Source organism: Plutella xylostella, chromosome 18, assembly GCF_932276165.1.
Source record: "Plutella xylostella chromosome 18, ilPluXylo3.1, whole genome shotgun sequence".
NCBI classification, from domain to species: domain Eukaryota; kingdom Metazoa; phylum Arthropoda; class Insecta; order Lepidoptera; family Plutellidae; genus Plutella; species Plutella xylostella.
Genome location: NC_063998.1, coordinates 2850686 through 2873499, shown reverse-complemented (window position 1 = coordinate 2873499; position 22814 = coordinate 2850686). Strand labels below are relative to the sequence as shown.

Genomic DNA, 22814 nt, shown 5'->3' with positions numbered 1-22814 from the left:
ATGTAATAATACGTAATGAAGTATCATAGGATCCTAAGGGCCTGTTCCACAATGTCTGGTTAGTGGTTACCTGTCGGATAAAATACATACTGTCACTGTCTAAAAAATAATGACAGAGAGTGACAGCATGTATTTTATCCGACAGGTAGCCACTAACCAGACATTGTGGAACAGGCCCTAAATCTAGGCGAGTACAAGTAGTGGTTCCTATTCATTTGTTTCACTATTAGCGCCACCTACACATGTTGCTGGGAACTACCGCGCGCGATAGGAGCCCAGACGTTCATGATTTTGTCACTAGGGGACACGCTTCTGAATTTTTTCTGATTTATTGGGGAGACAGCAGGCGTTGGAATAAGGACTTATTAGCTTAATTTATAAGAGCCAGAGAAGCCTATGTATGACTCTGTTTATATAATATATTCAAACAGTGCTAGAACTTTCGGTCCACGCCCTTCCTCTGATTCCCGTATTATTATAAATGTGGAAACTATTGTATAAAATAAACCTTCGAGCGGGCCACATGTCGTGTCTGATTGGGAAGCATTTATAGCTGAATTTACGCATATTTTGTACCATAATTCTCCTAATTTTCTCCATATTGACAAAGGGAGCGGGCTGGCAATAAGCCCGCTCCCTTATTCTGGCACCAGAAAAGGCACGTAAGGCACGACCCCGGCCGGGAATCGAACCCGTGAGCTTTTTGATCAATTAAGTAAGGGCTACACTGTCCGACCGTCCAGAACGAATAATAAACTAAAACATGAAAGAACGATAAAGTCCCAACTTTTATTTACAAATAACGTGAAATATAATATACTTAATATAAAAATATACTTATTTGTTCTAGTATTACTGTTTCTGTGCACATACTTTATAAATAATTTTATCACAGGCTACTATTTTATATCTTAATTCATTAAAATCTCATCAACAAAAAGATAATATAGGTACGTATTATTTACATAAAATTAATAAAGTTATCAGTTAAATTCCTGACGAAATTATTTAGTTTTTTTCAAAAAGAATACGATTACTTTTATGTGGATAACTGTAGTCATGACAATTGTATTTTAAATACGATTAAGACTTAATTATGCCTAGGACTATGCAAGTATAATAATAAATTGGGCTACCATCCAAAATCATCTTCAGTAGAGTCCACATACTTTGTTTGCCGGCACCGCTTTGTCTGAAACAAGATAAGAATGTCCATGAAAATAAAGTAATTTATTGGCTATATTTTCTATCCTTTCCTGCTGCCACTACACGGGTTCGTTATCGACGTAGGTAAAAGTCACTATATCGCGATTTGCCATAAATACGGCTCTGTGATTGCTGGAACGCGCATTAAACGAGTTTATCGACGTCGATAACAAACCCGTGTAACGGCCGCTCATGTGTTAAATCTTCTCGTTGAGACTTGGGACACCAATGGAATCAGCGCATAGCAGCGTGGAACTTAGACTTTACAACGATTTTACTTGAAAGGGACGGACCTCAGTAAATAAACAAGCCACCAAATCACTCACCAATCATTTTCGGGTACGGCAAGTTCAAATTCTTCATTATCTCCACGAATTCCTCCAAAGACTTCGTCAATCTCGGATTATATTTCTTCTCCTCAGCCACAGTAGTCGCAGTTAGTCCCTTGTAGTCGTGAGCCGGGTATAAAGTGTAGTTGTCTGGTAGCGTGAATATCTTGGAGTAGATGGACTGGTAGAGGCGCTCGGGTGATCCTTGCTGGAAGTCCGTGCGACCGCAGCCACGGATGAGGAGGGTGTCGCCTGTGAACGCTATGCCCTGGAAGAAAATTGTTACAGTCAGTGAGTGATATATGTAATTGTAAATATAAATAAGCTATAATATCTGGCCACAAATTAATAAAGAAGCTTTCTCAAACAGAAATTGTGGTAGAAGGTATAGACAGTCTGATATAGATATACTACTAAGCTACTATGTACAGTAGCTTAGAAGTCAATAGAATTTTATTTCACGCTTTAACTTTGGGAGGGCTATAGTGTATATTTTTCTGTGTATACTAGAATGTATTTAAAATCATCAGAGGGTTTTAAGTGCACTTGTGTAAGGGTCCAAACAGGGTGGCAAACATGCTTCTTTATGTCACTTTTGTTGCCAGTATTAATTCCACATTAGTGCTAGCAAACACTTAGGCGATGCTGATGGGTCTTAACTTAATATACCAACCTGCTTATGACAAATATATGTGATGCAGCCATCAGTGTGCCCCGGGGTGGCTGTAGCGAGCAGCTCGTGTTGTCCGAACTTCACCACCGCCCCGTCGTCCAAGTACACATCGGCCTTCGCCCCGCTAGCTCTGCTGATGACGCTCTGGCTGCCCGGCAGTAGGGACTTGAGCTTGCCCGTGCCAGTTATATGGTCAGCGTGCATGTGTGTGTTCACTGGAATGGGAGATGTTGAGGGTTTGAATTTGGAATGTTTTTATTCTCTTTTTTTGTCTCTTAATCAGACAAATATAAAAAGTAGTGAAAAGGTGATTCAAAGCACTTAAACATAATCGATATTATGCAGATATATTCATGATAATATTATCTATCACAACACAATGCAATCATATTAATGTAATTTTATCTGACTAGTTCAATAAGTATAAATATTATCAAACTCAATATTTTAACAATAGCTACTATTATAGAGTAAAAGTAAACTATGAATCGGCAAGTAAGTATGCATAGCATTAGTGCATACTAGACGCAAGTCAACGCAATCTTTCACAATCTCTAATTGCTTTTCATCATTATAATTATCAACATGGGTTATTGTACCTACTACTGACATAGATACAAGAATGATGCAATAACACAAAAAGTTAAGGTCTTTGTTGATATGAGGAAGATAATATCCTATCCTAATATGCAGGTGTGAAAAAATATTCTCTGATTATGATAAACAAAAATGTTTCCTAGTAAGTACCTGCTACATTATGGTAAATCCGATCTCGATTTCGCCGCAACCTAGTCAGCCAGTGAGCCAACCTTTCTTCAAGCTGACAAACCCTAATCTAGCTCTAGTGTTTGTCTTTGACATGCTAAAAATAAGAAACAGTGGACGATCATTCTCTGATGATCTTCTTAGCATTTTGGTGACAAACAGACGGTGACGGTGACAAGTTTCGGGAGTGTCACCAATAGTCACCATGCTGAAGGCATTAGCCAGTCATATAAGCGTCAATCTCTGCTGAAATTAACAATAGTATAATACTCGCTAGCATATATCAGCTTGAAGCCGAGTTGCTGTATGAGTGCCGCGTCCCTCTCCGCATGCTCCAACACGGGGTCGATGAGCACGGCCTCTTTAGAGCTCGTGTCCCCGAGCAGGTAGGTGTAGGTGCTGCTCACTGTGTCGAACAACTGGAAGGGAATGTGCGTGTGGTCAGTTGAAGGGTTAACCAGGACAAGCTAGGGTTAGCAAAATATTTGGGGGTCTATCTGTTATAAAAAATTGCATAAAAATCGGTTGAGTGTTTTTAAAGATCTGATGATGATGACATTCTGACAGTTCCGACCAATTTTGGTCATGGCAATCTAAGATACATACTAATAAAATAAGAAAGATACTAATTTAAAGATCTAAGCATACATAAACAGACAGATGCAAAAAGTGACTTTGCTTTATATACTATAGTAGTGATGTAGTGATGAGTAGCTATGACTTGTGGAAATAATACCCCAAGTAGTACTTTGGATGAGCACAAGATATGTAAGAAACAAAGTTATGATGTAATTATGATGAAACATACTGGTATTATTTATGAACAAAAATATAGTAGTACTTAACTATGAAGTACATATATTTCCTGAGTACAATAAGTAAATTCATTAGCTCATCTGCTTTGTTTGTTATTATCACCTCCTCTATATGACTAACTAAATAAACTTAGCAAATATCAAACAATATTCAACCTTAATCACAATAAAACCTATTCAAGGTTGATGATTGCAAGTCATTGCTATTATGTTACTAAGGTATATTTAAGATCATTATGATAACTTTTTCTAGTAATTTGAGTTATTGTGTACAATGTACATTATCAATGATTATCTAATTGTATATGGAAATGACCTTTAGTCATTGTCAGAACTTGTCTTTTGATAGTAGATTATTTTCATGTTGAAATCTTTAGAGGCAACTCAAAATTTTAGGATTTTTTCTTGGAGTTTGCATTACATTTACTATACCAACACACACTCACCATTTGTAACTTTAAAGGTTACAGACTAGAATGTAAAATATCAAATGCATACCTGTCTAAAGAAGAAATTGGTGTGGTTGTCCATGATGGTAGTGGAGAGAAGCCTTGCGTTTACCCCGGACCGGTAGACACTCAGGAGGGAACCAAACCTTGCTCCGGAGACTGACAACCTTAACCACATGCTGTTGGTTGGAGAAAAAATTGCATTTAAAGACACTTTAAAGAAACTTTTAATGAATAGTACTTAATTTAATTTGGCATTGCTGAAATTATTAATTTAAATGACTTATACACAAGGTTATAGTTAAATAACTAGCATTTAAGTAGGTTTTTTTTTGTAGAACATTTTATTCTAAAACTAAGTACCTAAATTACGTAAGTAAGAAGCTAAGGTTGTTAAAATGTGAGTTTAAATTAATGAACAAGCAATATTAATTATTACCACAAGAAGTAAAGAGATGAATTTTATATCTGTTTCAAAAAAGAACACACAGTATAATTACTAGGAAACACTACCTATCGCACAGCGGGCCAACAATTATCTGATCAGATATAATAAATAAGATATGACTGTGTGAGTGAGATTTATTATTAATATCATAATTCTTGTTATGAAGATCTGTAGAAAGGTAGACAATGTTGTTTAAATAACAAAGAAATGGATCTCATAGAAAACATAGAAAGGAATTTAACGTGAGAAGATATTTGATAAATAACTTCGCACAAAAAACCTAAAACAGTTGTAGGAAGAAGGTAGAAATAATAATAGTATGAGAGAATAAACCAATCCTACCTGATAATGAGTTATATTAATGAATTCCTATAACACTTAAATTTATTAAATAACACTTTAATAACAATTTTAAGAGAAAACCCAATGTTATCAGCTGATGATTGTTATTATCAATTTGACATTAGCCAATCGCTCAACTCAATGTGCCAAAGTCATCTGTCATGTGTCATTTTTCTACGAACACAGATTATGTAGAAACTCAGATTATTCAGTTTCGTTCTCATCTCGCTCTCGCATCGTACCAGTACAGATACCTACCAAATATAACTCGATAAATAACGCAAAGTGCATAAGTTTGGACCGATAGAATATTTATGAGCCATATTTTCTTTATTAAAATATAAAATATAAAATATGGTCCTTTAAATACAACAAAAGTATAAACAAAACCACAAATAGTGTTTTACTTCCTCTATATGCTCTATGCACAACACAAACGTCACAAACTATAACATCAGCTTCAACATTACCAACAAAATCAGTGAACAAAATATTTATCTGGTTATCCTCGAAGGAACGTATCACTAACTATAATGGAATACTTATGACTTTGCTCACACTGCGGACCATGAATTACCTACTTACAAGTTACAACTTTACAAGAATAGGAAGGTCTGAACCATAATATCTGAAATTAGTTAAGTACTTAATAAGTACCTACCTCAAGATGAAGTCATCAACTCATCATCACTGTTGTTCTGTCCTACCTTTAGCAGATAGATAGTTTACCACTCTACATTGTTATGTTGTAGAGCATAGATAGTATCAAACGCGTACCTATACTAGGTACCTTACCTACCTAAGTCAGTAAAGTAACTAGGTATTATTTCTGAGTAGAAACAGTGGAGTGAGTAGTGACTGCCCTTGTAGTTCAAATTTAACTTGTAGGTACTACAAAGCGTTGAATTTACCAAGGTAGAGCTGTCTATATTCCTATTCTAACTAAACTCAAGGGTCTCTCCTCTACGTTTGTTGTATATCTTTCTCATCTCTCTCACGGAACTCCCTGTGTACTTTCATCTCTTTCTAACATGCAGCGTCATTGACCCCTTTCATCCCCACCTCACTGCGTCAATACGCCGCGAGCTTGTAGTTGTAAAAATACGCTAGTGTGAGTAAACGCGATTGAGCGGGCGAAGCGACCACTGCGACTGTGCAACATATCGATGTAAACATTCTCTTGACATTTTATTTCAGTGAATTAAATTCGTATGGGAATCTCATAGGCTTCACCAAGTAAACAGGAACAGCTGATCAATATTGTGAGACAAATGTGACTCAAGTGTGAATTTTCGGCGCCAAATCAGATGTGCAATGTTCTTTGTTTACATAACAGTGTTTAGTTGACGACAAAACTAGTTTTTATTTTATCAAGATCCAAAACAAACGGAATTTGGAATAAGTTTTGTTTGAGTTCCCCATGATAATCGGATAAACACTGATACCCTAAAAATTGGTGAGTAAAATAATGTAAAATTCAAGGTTTACCTTATCTAAATAGGAGAAAAGTTATCTTAATCATTAAATGTAGAGCATCAATATACCTACCCACCTAGTTATTTATTGTATTAAATTAGATCTATCTACGTAAACATGCTAGATATTATCTAATTAGTCTGGTTTATATCCTAAATCTGTACACCACCACACCTGTACAATCTGTATATGAGTATAGTTAATAGGAATAGGCATGTAATAGGTGTGTTTATTTACGTCGCTAGTCGTTGTTATGTTTAAAACCAGTTTGAAGCGGCGGTCAGCTGAGGCTCTATGTAAATTGTAAAACCACTTCCTCAAAGAATAACTTGGACTTTATTCGATTTTTACTGGGTAGTTTACCTAGTTTTGAAATAAATTTGAATAGTTACCACAGTATCAATTTTAAAATGTCCATATATTTTTGCTGGTTAGTTATCCCCTTTTAACTATTATTTTCAACAAATCCTGTGTATAGGTAAGTATATTTTTATTTATAAATTAACTAAGTAATAGTTGGTACACAGACTTCGATTTTCTTTATTGAGCTCTGGCTTCAGACCATTAGGTACTTAGGTACCTATTGGCATTTCAGATTCATATAAATTAGGTATAAAACCACTTAAATATACTTAGTGCTTATACTACTAACGCTGAGTTGCAGAAAGGAACTTTAAGCTAATGCTGACTTTAAATGTATACCTGCCTTGCTTTGACAGTATACGGACAGAAAGAGACTGACATAGATTTAATGCCGACATTAGTTTAAAGTTCCTTTCTGCAACTCAGCGATAGTGACTTAGTGAGGTGGCAGGTGGTAAGTTAGGTGCATACCTATCCTCCTATAAGCAGTAAGTACCTACTGTCTCCCCACCCTTTATTTTGTGGACATGGGCCATTAAACAATTTTGGTTATCAACATCTGCAATCCCCCTGTAAGTACCTATAGGTAAGGATGTAGGTTTACTTCCATATCATTCTATCCTTATCATAAATGTAGGTAGGTATATTACGTATATGTAGGTACTTCCTTTTAGAAATGACAACGCGTTATTTACTGTAATTTAGAGTATACTTATTTATTATTAAGTATCATATTTAATCAGTAAGTATCACACTATAAAATTCAAAGAATAAAAATATAGTTACTTATTCAGTTCAGAAATCCTGAAACATGATCCAACTACCTACTAAACTAGACAAAAGGCAGAGAAACCATTGCACAAAGGATAGGTCCTCACTGTAGCGACACGTGGAACCTTCAATTATACGGCTTTCCCTTGGAAATTACACTTTTACTCTTAAATACAAGGGAAAATGCATTGCATCATCTATCATCATCCTTTTGTTAGGAAAATGCACTCAGACTCCAACAATGCAAGTGTTTTCACATTTTTCCACTGCATTATTTAAAAAGACCATTGTTTGTCCATGGTTTGGTGCATATGCGGATAGTTTTAGGCCAATAAGGATGATCACCCAATGGCCTCAGTGGAAATATACCTTGTGGCTTAGAGGTTTTTGCTGATTAAATTGAGACTGCTCTCAATTGAGAATATGAATGACCGGATGAGAGCAATGCAGCAATGTCACATTGAGATTAACACTAAACACCACCGACGAGTAGGTGCAGCAATGCAATGAACTGAACCCCTACTTACTGCATCCGGGATTTGCAGGCTTCAATGTTCATGATTATGATATGCTACATCAATACCTTACTAAGAAGACCTACAGCTCCGAACTTAGCTCCTTGCATCGAAAAAATATTTCATTACTTAGGTACCTACATTATTTTGTGCTAGGCAAGATTGGTATCAAAATACACATGATAAAATAACCATTTACGAACATTTTATTTTACAAACATCGCACACAACGTGATCGTGAACTGCGTAGTTAGGGATCTACAAATTGTAAACAATATTTCACAAAATAATGTGTTCTGGCGATAAATGTTTAATCAAGGCCATTACTCGAGTGGCGATTGATTCGAATTCAAAAAGTATTGATTGATGTATATTATTTAACATTATGGTCAAGTATCAATGGCCCTACGCTTTTCATGTCTGAAGGTTGAATTTTGTGCAACAGCACGAGTGCAGGTTCGATACCCCACACGGCACTGTCTCGCCGGGAGTGCCCTGACCACTCATAAATTAGGGACGCTAGGTTCTGGAGCAGACATACGTATTTTAGTATTGCCCTTCGCTAACTTAATAGGAGATAGGAAGCTAAACAGATAATTACGTCGTGAAATAAAAGATAAGCAGGATCAATTAAATTATCATGTAAGAAAATAATACTTATCTATAATTTTCGGTAGTAAGAGTAGGTAACCTTATTTACCAAAGCTCTATGATGCAGATGCCTTTTCTTCAGGTAGGTAAACAATCGGATTCTTGTAAACAAACAACTTCTTTGGATCATAAAATCGATATGTCTGAGCATACAACCAAGCGTATTACTTATAGTAGTAGGCATCTACGTAAGTAAATACATACATAAGTAGTTCAATGTTTTATAGGGAGGTTGCTCAATTGATCATACTAAGCAATGAACTCTAAACCCTCTTAGTGCATGCAGAAGCACAAAGGGTGCAATGCAAACAATACCCTGTCTTCAGCTCCACCGTAAATTTTATAACCTCCATTGTCTCGAGTCGTGGTTCATTTATATCCAGGATCTACTACCTCGATTTCAGATATAAGATTGCATTGTTGTTGGTTAATTAGTTAGGCAATTAATAATTTGTGTTACCTTTAAAATTAGGCTAATTGTCAAAGGTGTTTTGTATTTTGTTTGTAAGTGACCTGCCAGGCTACCGGAGAGGCATTATGTAAGGGTCTGACAAAGATATTTCTTGGACTTAGAGTCTTTAGGTTAGAGTCTAGCTCATCTCATCTTCATTATTCATGGAATCTATATTTAAACAAAATTGGGATTGATCCTGTAGTATTCGAGCTCGAGCCACTTGAGTTCATGCGAGCATGCAATTTGCATGAATTCAAATTCGTTTTCACACTTATTTCATATTTTATAATAAACGTCTATCAATAATAGAATAGGTCAATTTAATGAACAATCCGACATCTTAATGAGCTTAATTCAGTTGAGTAGGCTGCACCGGCCTTGAAACTCTTGCTTTCGGCGGTAACAATCCACTGGTAGCATTGAAATTAGCAATTTAGCCAATTTCATCAGTTTCATCACTGTTAACGCCGGCATTATGTATGATTGGCATGCCATCAGAGCGTCTTCGTTTTATTTCATAATATTTAGGTTCCATTGGTGTCCTTGATTCTATTGAGCTCTGGGCGATGCTTCAATCCCTTCAGCGGTGCCATATAGACTATCGCTATATCGAGGTGTTGAGATGTATGTACAATGCTGCCACAATGTCAGTTCGATTACACGAACATAGCACAAAACCGATCCAGTTGCAAAGGGGCGTGAGACAGGGAGATGTTATTTCTCCGAAACTGTTCACCTGTGCACTGGAAGATGTTTTTAAGCTTGTAGAGTGGAAAAGACTGGGCATTAACGTCAATGGCGAATATATCTCTCATCTACGATTTGCTGATGACATAGTTATTATGGCGGAAACGCTGGAGGAGTTAGGCGAAATGCTCACAGACCTCAATGATGCCTCTAAACAAGTTGGGATGAAAATGAACATGGACAAGACAAAGGTCATGTCGAACGAACATGTTTCATCATCGCCCGTAACTGTAGGAGGTGTCACCATCGAAGTTGTTGATCAGTATCCCTACCTAGGACAAGTGATCCGATTAGGAAAATCCAACTTCGATAAAGAGGTAGCTCGTAGAATCCAACTCGGATGGGCAGCGTTCGGGAAATTACGACACATCTTCACTGAAAACATACCTCAGTGTCTGAAAACAAAAGTTTTCAATCAGTGCGTGTTGCCAGTGATGACTTACGGAGCCGAGACGTGGTGCTTCACCAAAGGGCTTATCCACAAGCTCAGAGTTGCTCAGCGTGCTATGGAAAGGGCTATGTTAGGCGTGTCCCTGCGAGATAGGATTCGTAATGAAGAAATCCGCAGGAGAACTAAAGTTACCGACATAGCCAAAAGGATTAGCACGCTGAAGTGGCAATGGGCTGGCCACGTAGCCCGCAGAGCCGACGACCGCTGGAGTAGAAAGGTTCTGGAGTGGAGACCCCGTGTCGGCAAACGGCGTGTCGGTCGCCCCCCAACCCGTTGGTCTGATGATCTGCGGAAGGTAGCGGGAAGCCGCTGGATGCAGATGGCGGGTGACCGTTTGGGGTGGCGATCGTTAGGAGAGGCCTATGTCCAACAGTGGACTACGGAAGGCTGAGAGAGAGAGAGAGATTGGTGTCCTACATAAAAGATTTGTTCCACATTGGAATCAGTGCGTACGTTATTACTTGTTGCACGATGAAAACTGCACATTATACCTATGCCTACCTACCACCGTTGTGCAATGGATGATGTTCGCAACTTGTGCCGTCATGATCACATTTTATGTATGTATGTATGACTTAAATAGCACTTCAAAGCGCTCGTTTATATTGCGATTGCCGTTTAAATCAGAAAGTTGCATGATTAAAGAAGGTATTTTTCCAAGAATTGTCGGTTGATTTCTCACACCTCTACTTATTTATAGTGCCACAAACTTATCTGTTCCGGTGAGAGCGAACTAAATTGGTCCATACCTCATTACTTACTAAATGAATTTCATATTGACATAGATTATATGGACCAATTTAGTTCGCTCTCACCGGAACAGATAAGTTTGTGGCACTATATATCGCGGGAAACGTCAAGATAAAAGGAAATACAATTTAAAATCTCATGAAGTATTTATCACTAGCACCAAGTTTCAATTAGCACATCAATCTAAGTGACAAGATTTTAATTAATTGAAGCCGATAATGTAAAACTTATTAACGTTAAGTTTATTTATGCCGCTTTCGGAACATACGCATACACCCTAAATAATTCGAAGTAAACCGGATTACAGAGGTGCATTTTAACACTAACCTTGAAATGCAGTGACGATAGGGACCTTCGATGGCCCAACACTTAATACTTGAGCAACGCAACGCCCCTTCTAATGCGAGACCTGACAAAGGTTCATTATGTTGTTCTAGTCACGATTAAATAGACATTAATATGAAAAACCATACCGGTAGATTGTTTAGACATCATTATAATATCGAGTCATTCGTATCTAAAGTTTTAAAACATCTAACTTGACCGTAGGAGTAAAAAACGTGCTTAGATAGTAAAGTATAAGTTTTAAACATGTAGGTAAAGTTTAATTTTCTGTTTCAAATCGTAATTGTTTTTGTCCATTTGTCACCCATATCATACAACACCAAAAAAAATAATCATTCAAACTACTGGTCTTGCATGAAGGCACCATTTCGTCACGCATCCGCTTCAGTGGTGATGCCCAGGGTAATAAATACAACCGCTTATACTGACACTTATGCATTTAGTTCGCACTATATCATATTACATGATATACAAATCTAACTGGTTTATTGAAATCCTGTCCGTCTAAACTGCTAACCAAATTTTTTCGACTAATAGAGCATGATAGGGTTTTCGCTTGATTTTTCCATATGATTTTCTTTTATTTATTAGGTAAATTGACATTGTGTTCTCTATCATCGTTTTTATATCAATTTCTATTGTAAACATAGCTTCATTAATCTTAGTAATGAGCGTGTAAATTATTCTTCAATAAAGTTGATTGAGTTTTTTAATCCTTTTCTACATAATGTATTTGCCGGTTGATCGGGCACCGCCGCTCGCGCCCGCGCCGTTTCGTCACGCATGCAACGAGCTAAGAAGGAAATGCTGCCAGCTAGAAACTATTGAAATAACACCTAACAACGAATGCCGGTTATTGATTGGGACACAGACTTAATTCGTTTTGTGTTTGTAAATGCGCGTACGGTTTCCGAGTTTTTTTGCATTATGTATTCATGAATCTTGATTTAAATGATGAGCTGACGGAAAAGCCACTTTATTAAGGAGATTTATTCCCTTTTTAAGATTCAATACAAATAATACAAAACAGCTTGTACCTATAGATACCCAATTATCCATTACTGTTTGTACCTATTATGAGATTTAAAAAATGTTCTGTATTTGTTGCAGGTGCAGTCAAAATGCCATCGCTTTTAGAAGCGCTAGAGCGCAAGTACGGGGCGAAGGGTGAAGTGAATCCGCCCATAGATGACATGCCAGTGGCCATCTTTGTGCCCAAGAGATCTCCAAGACTCAGTGTGCCAACTCTTCTGGTCCTAAACGACTGTGATATAGACTGCGCAGGAGATGCCTGTGCTTTAGCTGATAAATGTGCTGATGTGGTCGAACTCGATCTCGCTAACAACAAACTAACAGATTGGAAGGAGGTGAGTCCGATTAGTATGATTACCAACTTTCTGATTTGTAACCAATGATAACGGCTTCCGCTGAAGTGTACCTACAGTACAGTTTGTTGGGGCTAATAGGCGTCTTTGCAATATTCTCATGATTAACTCAGGCAGTAGCCCAGCAACAAATTATTGGTTACCGCTTCGACAAGTTTTTCCCGCGCTCACGTAATGTTTCTCGTAAGACACCGAGTCGATTGATGATTGTTTTCTTTAGGTTTTCGCTGTGCTCGAGCAGACTCCGCGCGTTCGCTTCCTGAACTTGTCGTTCAACCGACTGTCGGCGCAGATCCAGGCGGCGCAGGCCCTGCGACCGCGGTGGGACAGTCTCAGCAACCTCGTGCTGAACTCCACGTACGTGGGCTGGCCCAGCGTCCACGCACTGCTCAAGTCTCTACCAGCTCTAGACGAGCTGCATTTGAGCCTCAACGAGTACACCTATGTGGATCTGAGCGGGAAGGAAATAGACGTGAAGGAGAAGTGCGATGCGTGCTCCAGACTGAACCTTCCCGAAAATCAAGAGCCAGTCCATGAGCAATTGAAGAAGCTACACTTCTCTGGTAACCCAGTGAGTAGCTGGAGGGAGATATCCAAGTTGGGCTACGCCTTCCCGAAGCTGGAGACTTTGCTAGTCAACGACTGTCCCATCACGACGCTGGCGCCTGATCCGTGCGAGAAGTGCGACGACAGAAACGGAAACAAAAAGAGTCACGACGCCTTCCAGTGAGTATAATCTTTGCAAATTAATTGAATTCGTTTCTGACCTTCACTGCGACCGTAAGGAAGTAGTTAACACTTACTTAATAACATTGACCTAATTGAACTTGATAAAATGCGTTTTGTTTCATAAAGTTAATTGATAATTACAGTTTTTTTTGTTATATTTTTAGGTGTCTCAGATTTCTAAACCTCAACAACACGGGCTTAGCGACATGGGACGAGGTGGACAAGCTGGCCCTATTCCCGGCGCTGAAGAGCTTACGAGTGCAGGTGAGTCATTGCATATTGATTGGCGCTCTAACTAATTTTATCACATACTCGAGAAACAGATCTAAATTAAACTCACGAATGAATGCATAATCTTAATTGCTCTGTCCATTCATTTGCCAAATGACCGGAGCCAATTCATAGATCTTGGTATAATGCAGGCTCATATCGCATACACCGTCAAGTTATATTTTAGCCTGTAGCATCAGACTGTTTAGGGATTCTGTCTTCGTAATCTGGCCGGGTAGCGTCCCTCGGGAGCATGAAGCTATCGCACAATACGGGTGAAGGTCTTCCGCATTTAGGCTCGACCTACATCGGCGGCTCGCTTGCGTAACGTTACGAATGTGGCCGCGGCTAGGCTCCGGCCGCGAGGAGTTTCAACACGAGGGGCAGTCTCTAGCGCCCAGTCGGGAACAACCTTGAATTTCACACGATTATTATTATCTTTGATGGTTGATTAACCTTGCCTCTGTTTTGTTTTGCCTTGCGTTTGATACCGCCTAAGAACATCAAGTTATGCATACTTATGTCTGACACAGTGGCACTACAACAGGCAAAAATATTTTTTGTGCTATTGAGTAGGTAGGATAAACAAAATTAAATAATCCACGACCGTCGTGTATTCAAGACAATAACAAACAATGAGCACTTGTCTACGATCGTGGACAAAAACCGTAGGCAGGAAAATGGCGGATTGTTATGAACACGTGTCATTGTCAAGGTTACGGGGAATTAACATAACATACAAAAAAACATAAGTATTTGGTTAACCAGTGATCCGACTAGTTTGGTAAAATGTAGAAAAAGATTAAGTATACCCTACACAAACAATTTTTTTTTATAGATATTTATAAATAGGTATCCAGTGTTGGTACCTTTACAATAAATGTATCTAATGTAAGTATACCACCTTTATTGAAAAGGCCATTTTCATGGCCAACATTATGAACAACTGGTATTATAAAAGTGCATCGACTCGCTCGACTGTGTAAAAGCTCTTTGCACAAGGGCGAGACAATAAAGAATTTATGACCACTAGGGTTATAAAATGGATATGAAGATGGCCTATACGACCTTCCTGATCCCATGAGTTTTATAAACTCGGAAAATCAGTGTATGCCATGTCGGATTAAAACAAAAATCTGCAATTTTAAGATGAACATGAAAATTCTACCTGTTATGATTCATAATCATAATGGAGCGAGCAATGAACTGTTTGTGCTTAATCTTTGTCGGAGAGGCATAACACTACCCACGCGTAGTGCGCACTTCTTTGTATACCTGGATGATTTGTTGGTTTTTTCCGTAATTAGCGATAGTATTCCAACGCCAACTATGTCAGTAGGTATATATTTTGATAGGTGAATAAAATTTGAGTTAATAAGTGTACCTAAGTAGGTTTCTATAGTATGAATGTATATTTTCACATTAAGTTAATTATTGCAATGACATAAGAGATTAACCGCCTGATTCACAATGTCTGAACATGAAGAGAAAGGGTATGTGCTGTCACACTACATTAGGGAAATGTAATGTTTAAGACAGTAACGGTTGACTGTATTTATAATATTGAAAATTATAAGAAGGTGCATGCGTCGCCATTCTGTCTATAGTTCAACTAATAAAATTACGTCATCTTAACAACATGCAATTACCTATCTAATGCTCAGACAACTTGGTCTATACAAGGCTCTATTACCTAAGTTGTAAATGCTAAAATGCTTTGACTGTGGACGATGCACTCTGGCTAGACGTTCGGTTCCTTTGTCTATGATATATTATAGAGTTACAAGATACAATACGTCATTATTGCCAAGACGTGACTGCCCCACAGCATCCTGATTTACCTGGTAAGGTAGTCGATTAGCTTAATCACGTATACAACAATTAATTCTTTTAGATATGCACCTGTCTACTTTAGTATAATGCTCGACTTAGTACAAACATGTATAAGCAAAGAGCTATTCATGTTTAGTCTTAACAATACAACTATGATTTCTTGATCTCTGACATAAACAATAACGATAGCTTGCTTGCTATGAATTAGGTTCAAACACTGGCCTTTGCAGCGTATTGCACCTCGGTCTTTGTCTATTTGACCCGTGTCTCGTTTAGTGCACCTAAGGCTCGAGGGGAACATAGCAGAAAGTCTGCATGTCGTGACCTAAGAATAACGCTTGTAGGTCAACTGTCCTAGGCCCTTACGGTAAAGGGCTAGCGGTACATTTCCTTTGTGACATGTTACAAGGAGATATATCGTGTATGTGACCAAGATACTACAAGATAGCGGAGAATCTCTCTTGAATTTAGTTATGATTGCGAAAGACCAACCAAACAATCTTATAGGAGTTATTATGAAAACTTGCAGCAGATACAGTTCGTTTTACAGCATTGCCACTCCTCCAAGCACTAAACTAGTATACCGCCTTAAAGCAATAAAGTGCTATTGCTATTAGGCTCTCAGCAAATGTTTTAACGATCGAATAGATCAATATTATAAGCGGTACAAGTTGACTCTTATGAGGCATGTAATAATTCATTTCAAACTTTAACCTCCTAGTTGTCTTTTGCAGTCATGCATTAATAAATCTATGGGAGTTGTGTTGTGTTGGGGGTCAAAACAAATGTTGCAGGGGTCCGATGCGCTTGATTAGCCAGGCGCTATTAACTGCAGGTGTAGCGAGTGCGATGTATAGATAGTTTTTTTTTAAACTTGGTTGTCGTGTCTTTAAATATCTAAAATGATTTCCACAATAAGCACCCTGATTATTGTGGAAATTGGGTGACGAAACATTAGATAAAACATGAAATATACAATTTTACGTAAATTATAACTCTTTTTACTCGTTTGATTTTCTTACACTATCATAATATCCATGTATAATCGACTGCGTCACATTATGTCAATACATAATACAGGCATAGGGTTTGAAAACTTAATCTAACTGCAACCACGACTACCAAAATCACTTTTGGTCCAACATCCAAAAGGCGGAAATTATTAAGTCATCCTCACATTGTAAGTAATAATAATAATGTCCTCCTAGCCGAATTTTCGACTACGGCGGCCAATCTCAATTGAGATCAGCCATCTACGCAGGAGTAGATTATAGTGCCCAAGTGTGTGCGCAGTACACAGGAGCACTCTCTGTTCCATCACTCTCATAGCCCAATGGGACGGATTGACCGACACGACTGGAGAGAGCTAGGCACAGGACCGACTGCTTTACATGCCCATCCGACAGCATGGATCGTTTCACTGTTTCGGACATCAGGTGATCAGCCTTCTATGTCCTAACCAAACTCAGAACCACAATTTAGAAACACAAATTGATGGTCCCACCCGGGAATCGAACCCGGGACCTCTGGGTCATGAAGCGAAGCTTCTACCACTAGACCACAGAGGCAGTTTTTGCCACATTGTAAGTACCTAGGTATTTGCAAGTATGTTATTATTACATAGTTAATGTACTTTAAACCAATAGAACTTGCAGCTCGACTTATCTTTTGTAAGTTAACCTTCAGCTTCGGACAATCTATTTGCTCGGTAGTTTTCCTATTTTCCTCATTCTTGCACAATATCAATTCTTTGTTTATGCAAAAATAAGTTGAAATATTTTACTGCTGCACTTTATATTAATTTGGTATTACTTCCAAGGATACTTAAAAATAACTCGTATAAAATTAAATATTTTGTGCAGTCAATAAGTAGGTAATTACATAATAAACACTGGAAACACAGAAACTCTACCTACACAAAACGATGTACCTAGCTACACAATGTGAACATATCACAGGGATATATTATAAGCACTATAACTTATTCAATTATAAAGCAAAGTGGGTAAATTAGTATAATATAAGTTTATGGGGTTTAAAACATTAACGCTCATAGATTTGTACATTTAATGTCCCTGGCGCAATGCACGAACGGAAGTCACGACACCAAACACATGTGCTCTAAATAAAATAGAAAACCAGGTTTTGTCCAGCATTGCATTGGGTAATAGAGGAATAACATGATTATGAGACTAGGCTTTTACTATTTATAGGGACTCTTAAGTTATCTCCAATCCTGCATGGTAGGTAATTTAATCATGCTACCAACAAGGATGCTAATAATGCGATATCAAGGCGAGGACGCAGCCCAACGCACCTATAAGTTTATAAGATGCCCCTGTGGGAAAGCAAAACAAAACGAAATGCCAATTCTCTGATTCAGGAGTTCCGCCTTCTTTATAAGGAGAAGTCGGTTCTGTATAAGTGATATACCGGTGCACGCAAACATGAGAACAAAGGGCGCATTATCGATGCGGATGTAGATAATGTTTTGAGGGTCCCGTTTGATTTTCGGAGGGAGATTTTGTTTACCGAAATGCAGATATTTTCCCTCGGGTCTTAGAACTCTTAGATGTGTCTGAAATTCTGAATGGTGCCTAGGCTAGCTTCATGCCTTAAATTATAACGTTAGGACTATACCTACGCATAATAGTTTTCTACATCTTGTTAGTTCGAACAACAAAGCTATAAAACCTAGGGGACTTAAAACCTCCGTAGACTTATCTACCAGTGGCTTAGCACAGCAAAGTTTTTGCGAAGATTCCGCCAGAGCTCCCTAGAAGGAAACTTGATGGTTGCCTAGCCTTGGATCGAATAATAACTAACCGAAATAAATCCGCAATATCATGTTTGTTTTGTTCCTTTATATGTATATGAGGATTCTTAAATGATGAATAAGTATGTTTTTTGTCTGGCCGTGAGCGGAATCGACTTAGGTACCATTTCTGTTTTAAATAATTTAATAAGGCAAAACCAGATCATGAATTTTAACTTCAATATGCAGAAATATAGGAAATCTTGACGTTTTGATTTACATCTAATAGGTGTAAGTTTTGAATAAACAAAAATTTCCGTACTTCGACATTGCATGCATAGGCTGTCTGCAAAATATCGGTTTGCCCTCCGTTCATAATCCTATAAAATCTACATTACAATTACCTGACAAGAACTCTACACCCCAAAAAACCAAACCAAAACGCATTCCACCAACCAGGCTTTAACCGTACCCACTATTGCTCCAACCCATTTCCCCACAAACCAGCTTTAAAACCCACCGCTTATTCCAGCGCTATTTTCCTTTCAACCAGCCTCTAACCTCTAACCTACTCCTTCCAGGGCTGGCCTCTCTGGGAGCGCGTGGAGTCTACAGAACATGAGCGGCGCCTGCTTCTGGTGGCTCGGTTGCCGCTCGTGAAGACCCTGAACGGGGGCGGCGCGGTGCCGGCCGAGGAGCGCGAGTCGGCGGAGAGGGCCTTCATACGGTACTACATGGAGAAGCCGGAGGCTGACCGGCCTGATAGGTGAGCTAAGTTCTAAATCATTTATCGGTAGCATAGGTTATACAGATAAAGATATGCAAATATCTGAGATAGATTGTATATGTAGAGAAAGGCTTTTACAATGCAAGCTGTGAATTGGCTGTAATGAGTTTTGGAAGAAGGATGTGGAATGTGTATGACATGTGTTTGTTGCAATAAAGTAGGTATTAGCGATTTGAATGCATTCTTAAAATATTTAAAGTGATATGAAAATGCTCTGAATTTTTCGCAGTTTACAGTATGATTATCTTGTTTGATTTATATGTTCGTTGTAGATTAAATAAGTCATAGATAGCTTCGTTGAGTTTATTGGTTGTTAGCATTGTGTAACCTTAGGAAAGTTATCCGAAGGTCTCCATAGATACAATATAGTCCTACAGTGGGTGTGGAAACAGCATGCAAATATTGTGCTGACCTAAATACCTAAAATCATATGCAAATACATTCCCACATAACCCTATGGACTGAACAGATTTAAATATAGAATTTATATCAATCATTCATTACAGATTTACATTCAGGATGAGATTGAAGGCTGTAGAATACTGAAGGTTTAAAAATTGTATATCATTTTATTTGTTTTAGTACTTTGTTAGTTTAGTGCTGGATTGAGTTAAAATTAGGAATGTTTGTTAAACAAGCGGCGTTTCATATAAACTAGGGCAAGTTATCCCAGATATAACTCAAGACAAATAAAATACTGTTTGGTCTGCATCTAAAACCTTGCTCAACAAAATTATTCTATCGTAACATAATAACGACCCTTTTATAATACGGCTGCCGGCTGTAGATATCTACTAGTTAATGTTTATGAATGGTGATCATTGTTATAAAACTCGCACTTTAGAAATCGTTTGGCATTGCACAAACGACTGCGTGGCCTGAAGCGCACAGGCCATGACGGGCACCAATAATGATGAAAAAACAAAAACAGTCGAAAATAAACCCCAATATTATTACAAAAATGTATGCAACGCTTTGTTCACATTCAAGAAGACTAATAATTATCTTTTAATCGATAAAAACGTTATAGATAGCATAGTTTAGATGCAGGGAAATGAAGATCGCATTCAATGGGATGTTGAGCTAACTATTAGGATAATGGACATTTAAATCATCAGCGGGCTGACATGTTATTTACGTATTAACTTTGAAAATCTGGGAATTTCATAATAAAAAAGTAGTAACAGTCCAAGGTTTAATAAAATTAGTCCCGCTGCCATTAGTTTAACGTACGTAGCGTACCTAGGTATATGTACAATGCAAATGTATGGAGTGAATGAGGGTATAACAGAGAATATTTAGATAAAAACCTGACGCACAAAGCCCTAAATAAGGGTCTACGAAAAAGTACAACCGCACTTGTACACGAAAATGTAATGTTGTTTTTCTAAACTTCCAGATACTGGGAGCTGGTGGGCGTGCATGGCAAGCTGGACCCGCTGGTGTCGGTGGACCTGCGGCCGGAGAAGCGCGTGCAGATCACCTTCACGTGCGGGGACACCAGCGAGGTTCGCACCGTCGATGTGTACAGGTGGGTGCATCTTTAGTGTCTGTAGTTCTATTGTTGATACAGCGTTATTGTTATTGGTCAGCTCGCTTTCGTATTTTATAGCGTAAAGCGTAAGTTTTGCGTACATAGAATAACCTAACCTAACAACAACTTAAGTAAGTTTGATGTTATATCTATTGTTATTTAAAGCATTATGTTAGAGGTAAAGTTTCCTATAGAGATTACCTGAAATGTCTGATAAAGAATTTATACTTTGTAGAAACTAAAACTTTACCTTATATTCAGCCGACCGAATGGCGTAGTGGTTAGTGACCTGACTACTGAGCCGATGGTCCCGGGTTCGATTCCCGGCTGGGGCAGATATTTGTTTAAACACAGATATTTGTTCTCGGGTCTTGGATGTGCCCGTTAAATGGCAATAGGCTCGCCCCCTATTACATTGGGACTAACATACACTCTGGCGAAAAGTGGGTGCAGCAATGCACCTCTGCCTACCCCGCAAGGGAGTACAGTAGTACAAGGCGTGAGTGCGTGTGTTTTTTTTTTTTTTTTTTTTATATTCAGCTTTCGGTCACACTGTTTACTAACACATGATGCTTTATTTTACAGAACGGTATCTGATCTAAAAGGGCGGCTGGAGCGTTTGGCCGGGTTCCCCGCGTCCAAAATGCGACTCTTCTACGTAGATCAAGAACTCCGCGACAGTCAGGTATTTTGAATTTTCTCACAGTATTATTTTCGTCGATAAAATACACTTTCAAAACGATTAAATTTTCAATAATGATTTAACGAAAACGCTTCTACAACAATTAATCCTTGTCTTTTAATTTAGTCAACCGATACAGGGTATTTTTAAACATTATGGACCTTACCACAAAAACTTAGACAGTATTTAACAGATGTTTAGGGCTTATAGTCGAATTGCGTTTTAAACGCTTTTTAAACAGTGTTTAAAGTTTTTTTGTGGTATTAGAGTATGAATCTTCACTATTTAACACATAAACTGGGAGTGAAAATCGCATGGCTATTAATAATTTTTCCCGTAATGAAATACTTATATTTGAATTCTTTTCAGGGTCCAGAGGAGATGAAGTACCCGACGAAGCAGCTGTACTCTTACAACATCCGCTCCGGCGACGAGATCATCATAGACTCCAAGTTCAAACACTCTATCTCTGCTAACTCCACTGCCTCTGCCTAAGTAACCGTGCCTTCGAACGTAAACGCGTAAAACAGGATATTTTTGTTCATATACTTAATAAAGTTAATTTTTATTCGCATTTCACAGGGGCATTTTCCCTATTCATATGCTGTTTCAGTTCTTTAAAATCAATTAGACTTAGAATGTTCTAATTTATGTTATAGTAACATCGTGTTTATCTACCTACCACAATGGAGAGCCATAAACCTAAATGTTATTGAAGGCATAATATTATTTTTACTAATAGTTTATTTCTGTATGCTGAATACCTAGATCATAGGCAAATAACTAATAATTATTACGAAAACAAACCCGCATGAACAGATATTGGGTTGCTTTTACTGTTGTCATAAAGTATTTTAGTTTTAAGCTGGAAGCTTGCAGCTCATATTTGTTTGAAAGTATAATTGTAGCACAAATTGTTTATATTTTCAATAATTTATTGTTTTCTTGAGCAATTTACGTCCATACTTGCTACTGACATTTTAGATTTATTTTCAACATTTTGTAGACTTGTGACAAAATGTAGCTGTGATGAAGTCATTGCAAATTGCCCGATAGTTCGGTAAAAGCAGATTTTTTTGACGCTGAAACTATCAACATTACTATTGATATAATATTGCAAAATGAAAGGGTAACACTGCCATTTTATAAAGTTATTAAACTTCTTCATCAGAATTAATTGATCATCAATCTCTGTGATTTCAAAGCTGCCAAAGATAAATAAATCTTGTCAAAATATCAAATTTCAAAGTCATCGGCAGCATAGTGATATAAAAATTTAAGTAAGTACA

The 22814-nt window shown here is 37.9% G+C and overlaps 2 protein-coding genes across 4 annotated transcripts; one reads left to right on the top strand and one right to left on the bottom strand.

Moving 5' to 3' along the window:
* Window positions 1-770: 770 nt before the first annotated feature.
* Window positions 771-5168, bottom strand: LOC105388838 (persulfide dioxygenase ETHE1, mitochondrial). Of its 3 annotated transcripts, none has more exons than XM_011559845.3 (6): window positions 5028-5168; window positions 4287-4416; window positions 3248-3392; window positions 2209-2423; window positions 1533-1803; window positions 771-1192 (listed from the first exon to the last, which is right to left on the bottom strand). In XM_011559845.3, exons 2-6 carry the CDS (start codon window positions 4413-4415, stop codon window positions 1152-1154), a joined length of 801 nt encoding a protein of 266 aa, XP_011558147.3. In that variant the 5' UTR covers window position 4416; window positions 5028-5168; the 3' UTR covers window positions 771-1151. The 3 variants fall into 3 exon arrangements, with proteins under 3 accessions (XP_011558147.3, XP_011558146.3, XP_011558144.3); XM_011559844.3 differs by lacking the exon at window positions 5028-5168 and adding an exon at window positions 4751-4874; XM_011559842.3 differs by lacking the exon at window positions 5028-5168 and adding an exon at window positions 4677-4833.
* A 318-nt stretch (window positions 5169-5486) lies between these two features.
* LOC105388837 (tubulin-specific chaperone cofactor E-like protein) lies at window positions 5487-22104 on the top strand. Its single transcript, XM_048627228.1, has 9 exons — window positions 5487-5639; window positions 6225-6485; window positions 12662-12917; window positions 13156-13661; window positions 13829-13928; window positions 19104-19288; window positions 20709-20840; window positions 21429-21528; window positions 21895-22104. The coding sequence occupies exons 3-9, from the start codon at window positions 12672-12674 to the stop codon at window positions 22018-22020; spliced, it is 1395 nt and encodes a 464-aa protein (XP_048483185.1). The 5' UTR covers window positions 5487-5639; window positions 6225-6485; window positions 12662-12671; the 3' UTR covers window positions 22021-22104.
* Window positions 22105-22814: the final 710 nt, after the last annotated feature.

Coding starts and splice junctions, on each gene's coding strand:
- LOC105388838 (XM_011559845.3), bottom strand. CDS start 4,415: ATGTGGTTAAGGTTGTCAGTCTCCGGAGCAAGGTTTGGTTCCCTCCTG. Junction 3,393..4,286: donor CCAATTTCTTCTTTAGACAG/GTATGCATTTGA, acceptor ATTCCCTTCCAG/TTGTTCGACACAGTGAGCAG. Junction 2,424..3,247: donor CTTCAAGCTGATATATGCTA/GCGAGTATTATA, acceptor CTCCCATTCCAG/TGAACACACACATGCACGCT.
- LOC105388837 (XM_048627228.1), top strand. CDS start 12,672: ATGCCATCGCTTTTAGAAGCGCTAGAGCGCAAGTACGGGGCGAAGGGT. Junction 20,841..21,428: donor CGCACCGTCGATGTGTACAG/GTGGGTGCATCT, acceptor TTTATTTTACAG/AACGGTATCTGATCTAAAAG. Junction 21,529..21,894: donor AAGAACTCCGCGACAGTCAG/GTATTTTGAATT, acceptor AATTCTTTTCAG/GGTCCAGAGGAGATGAAGTA.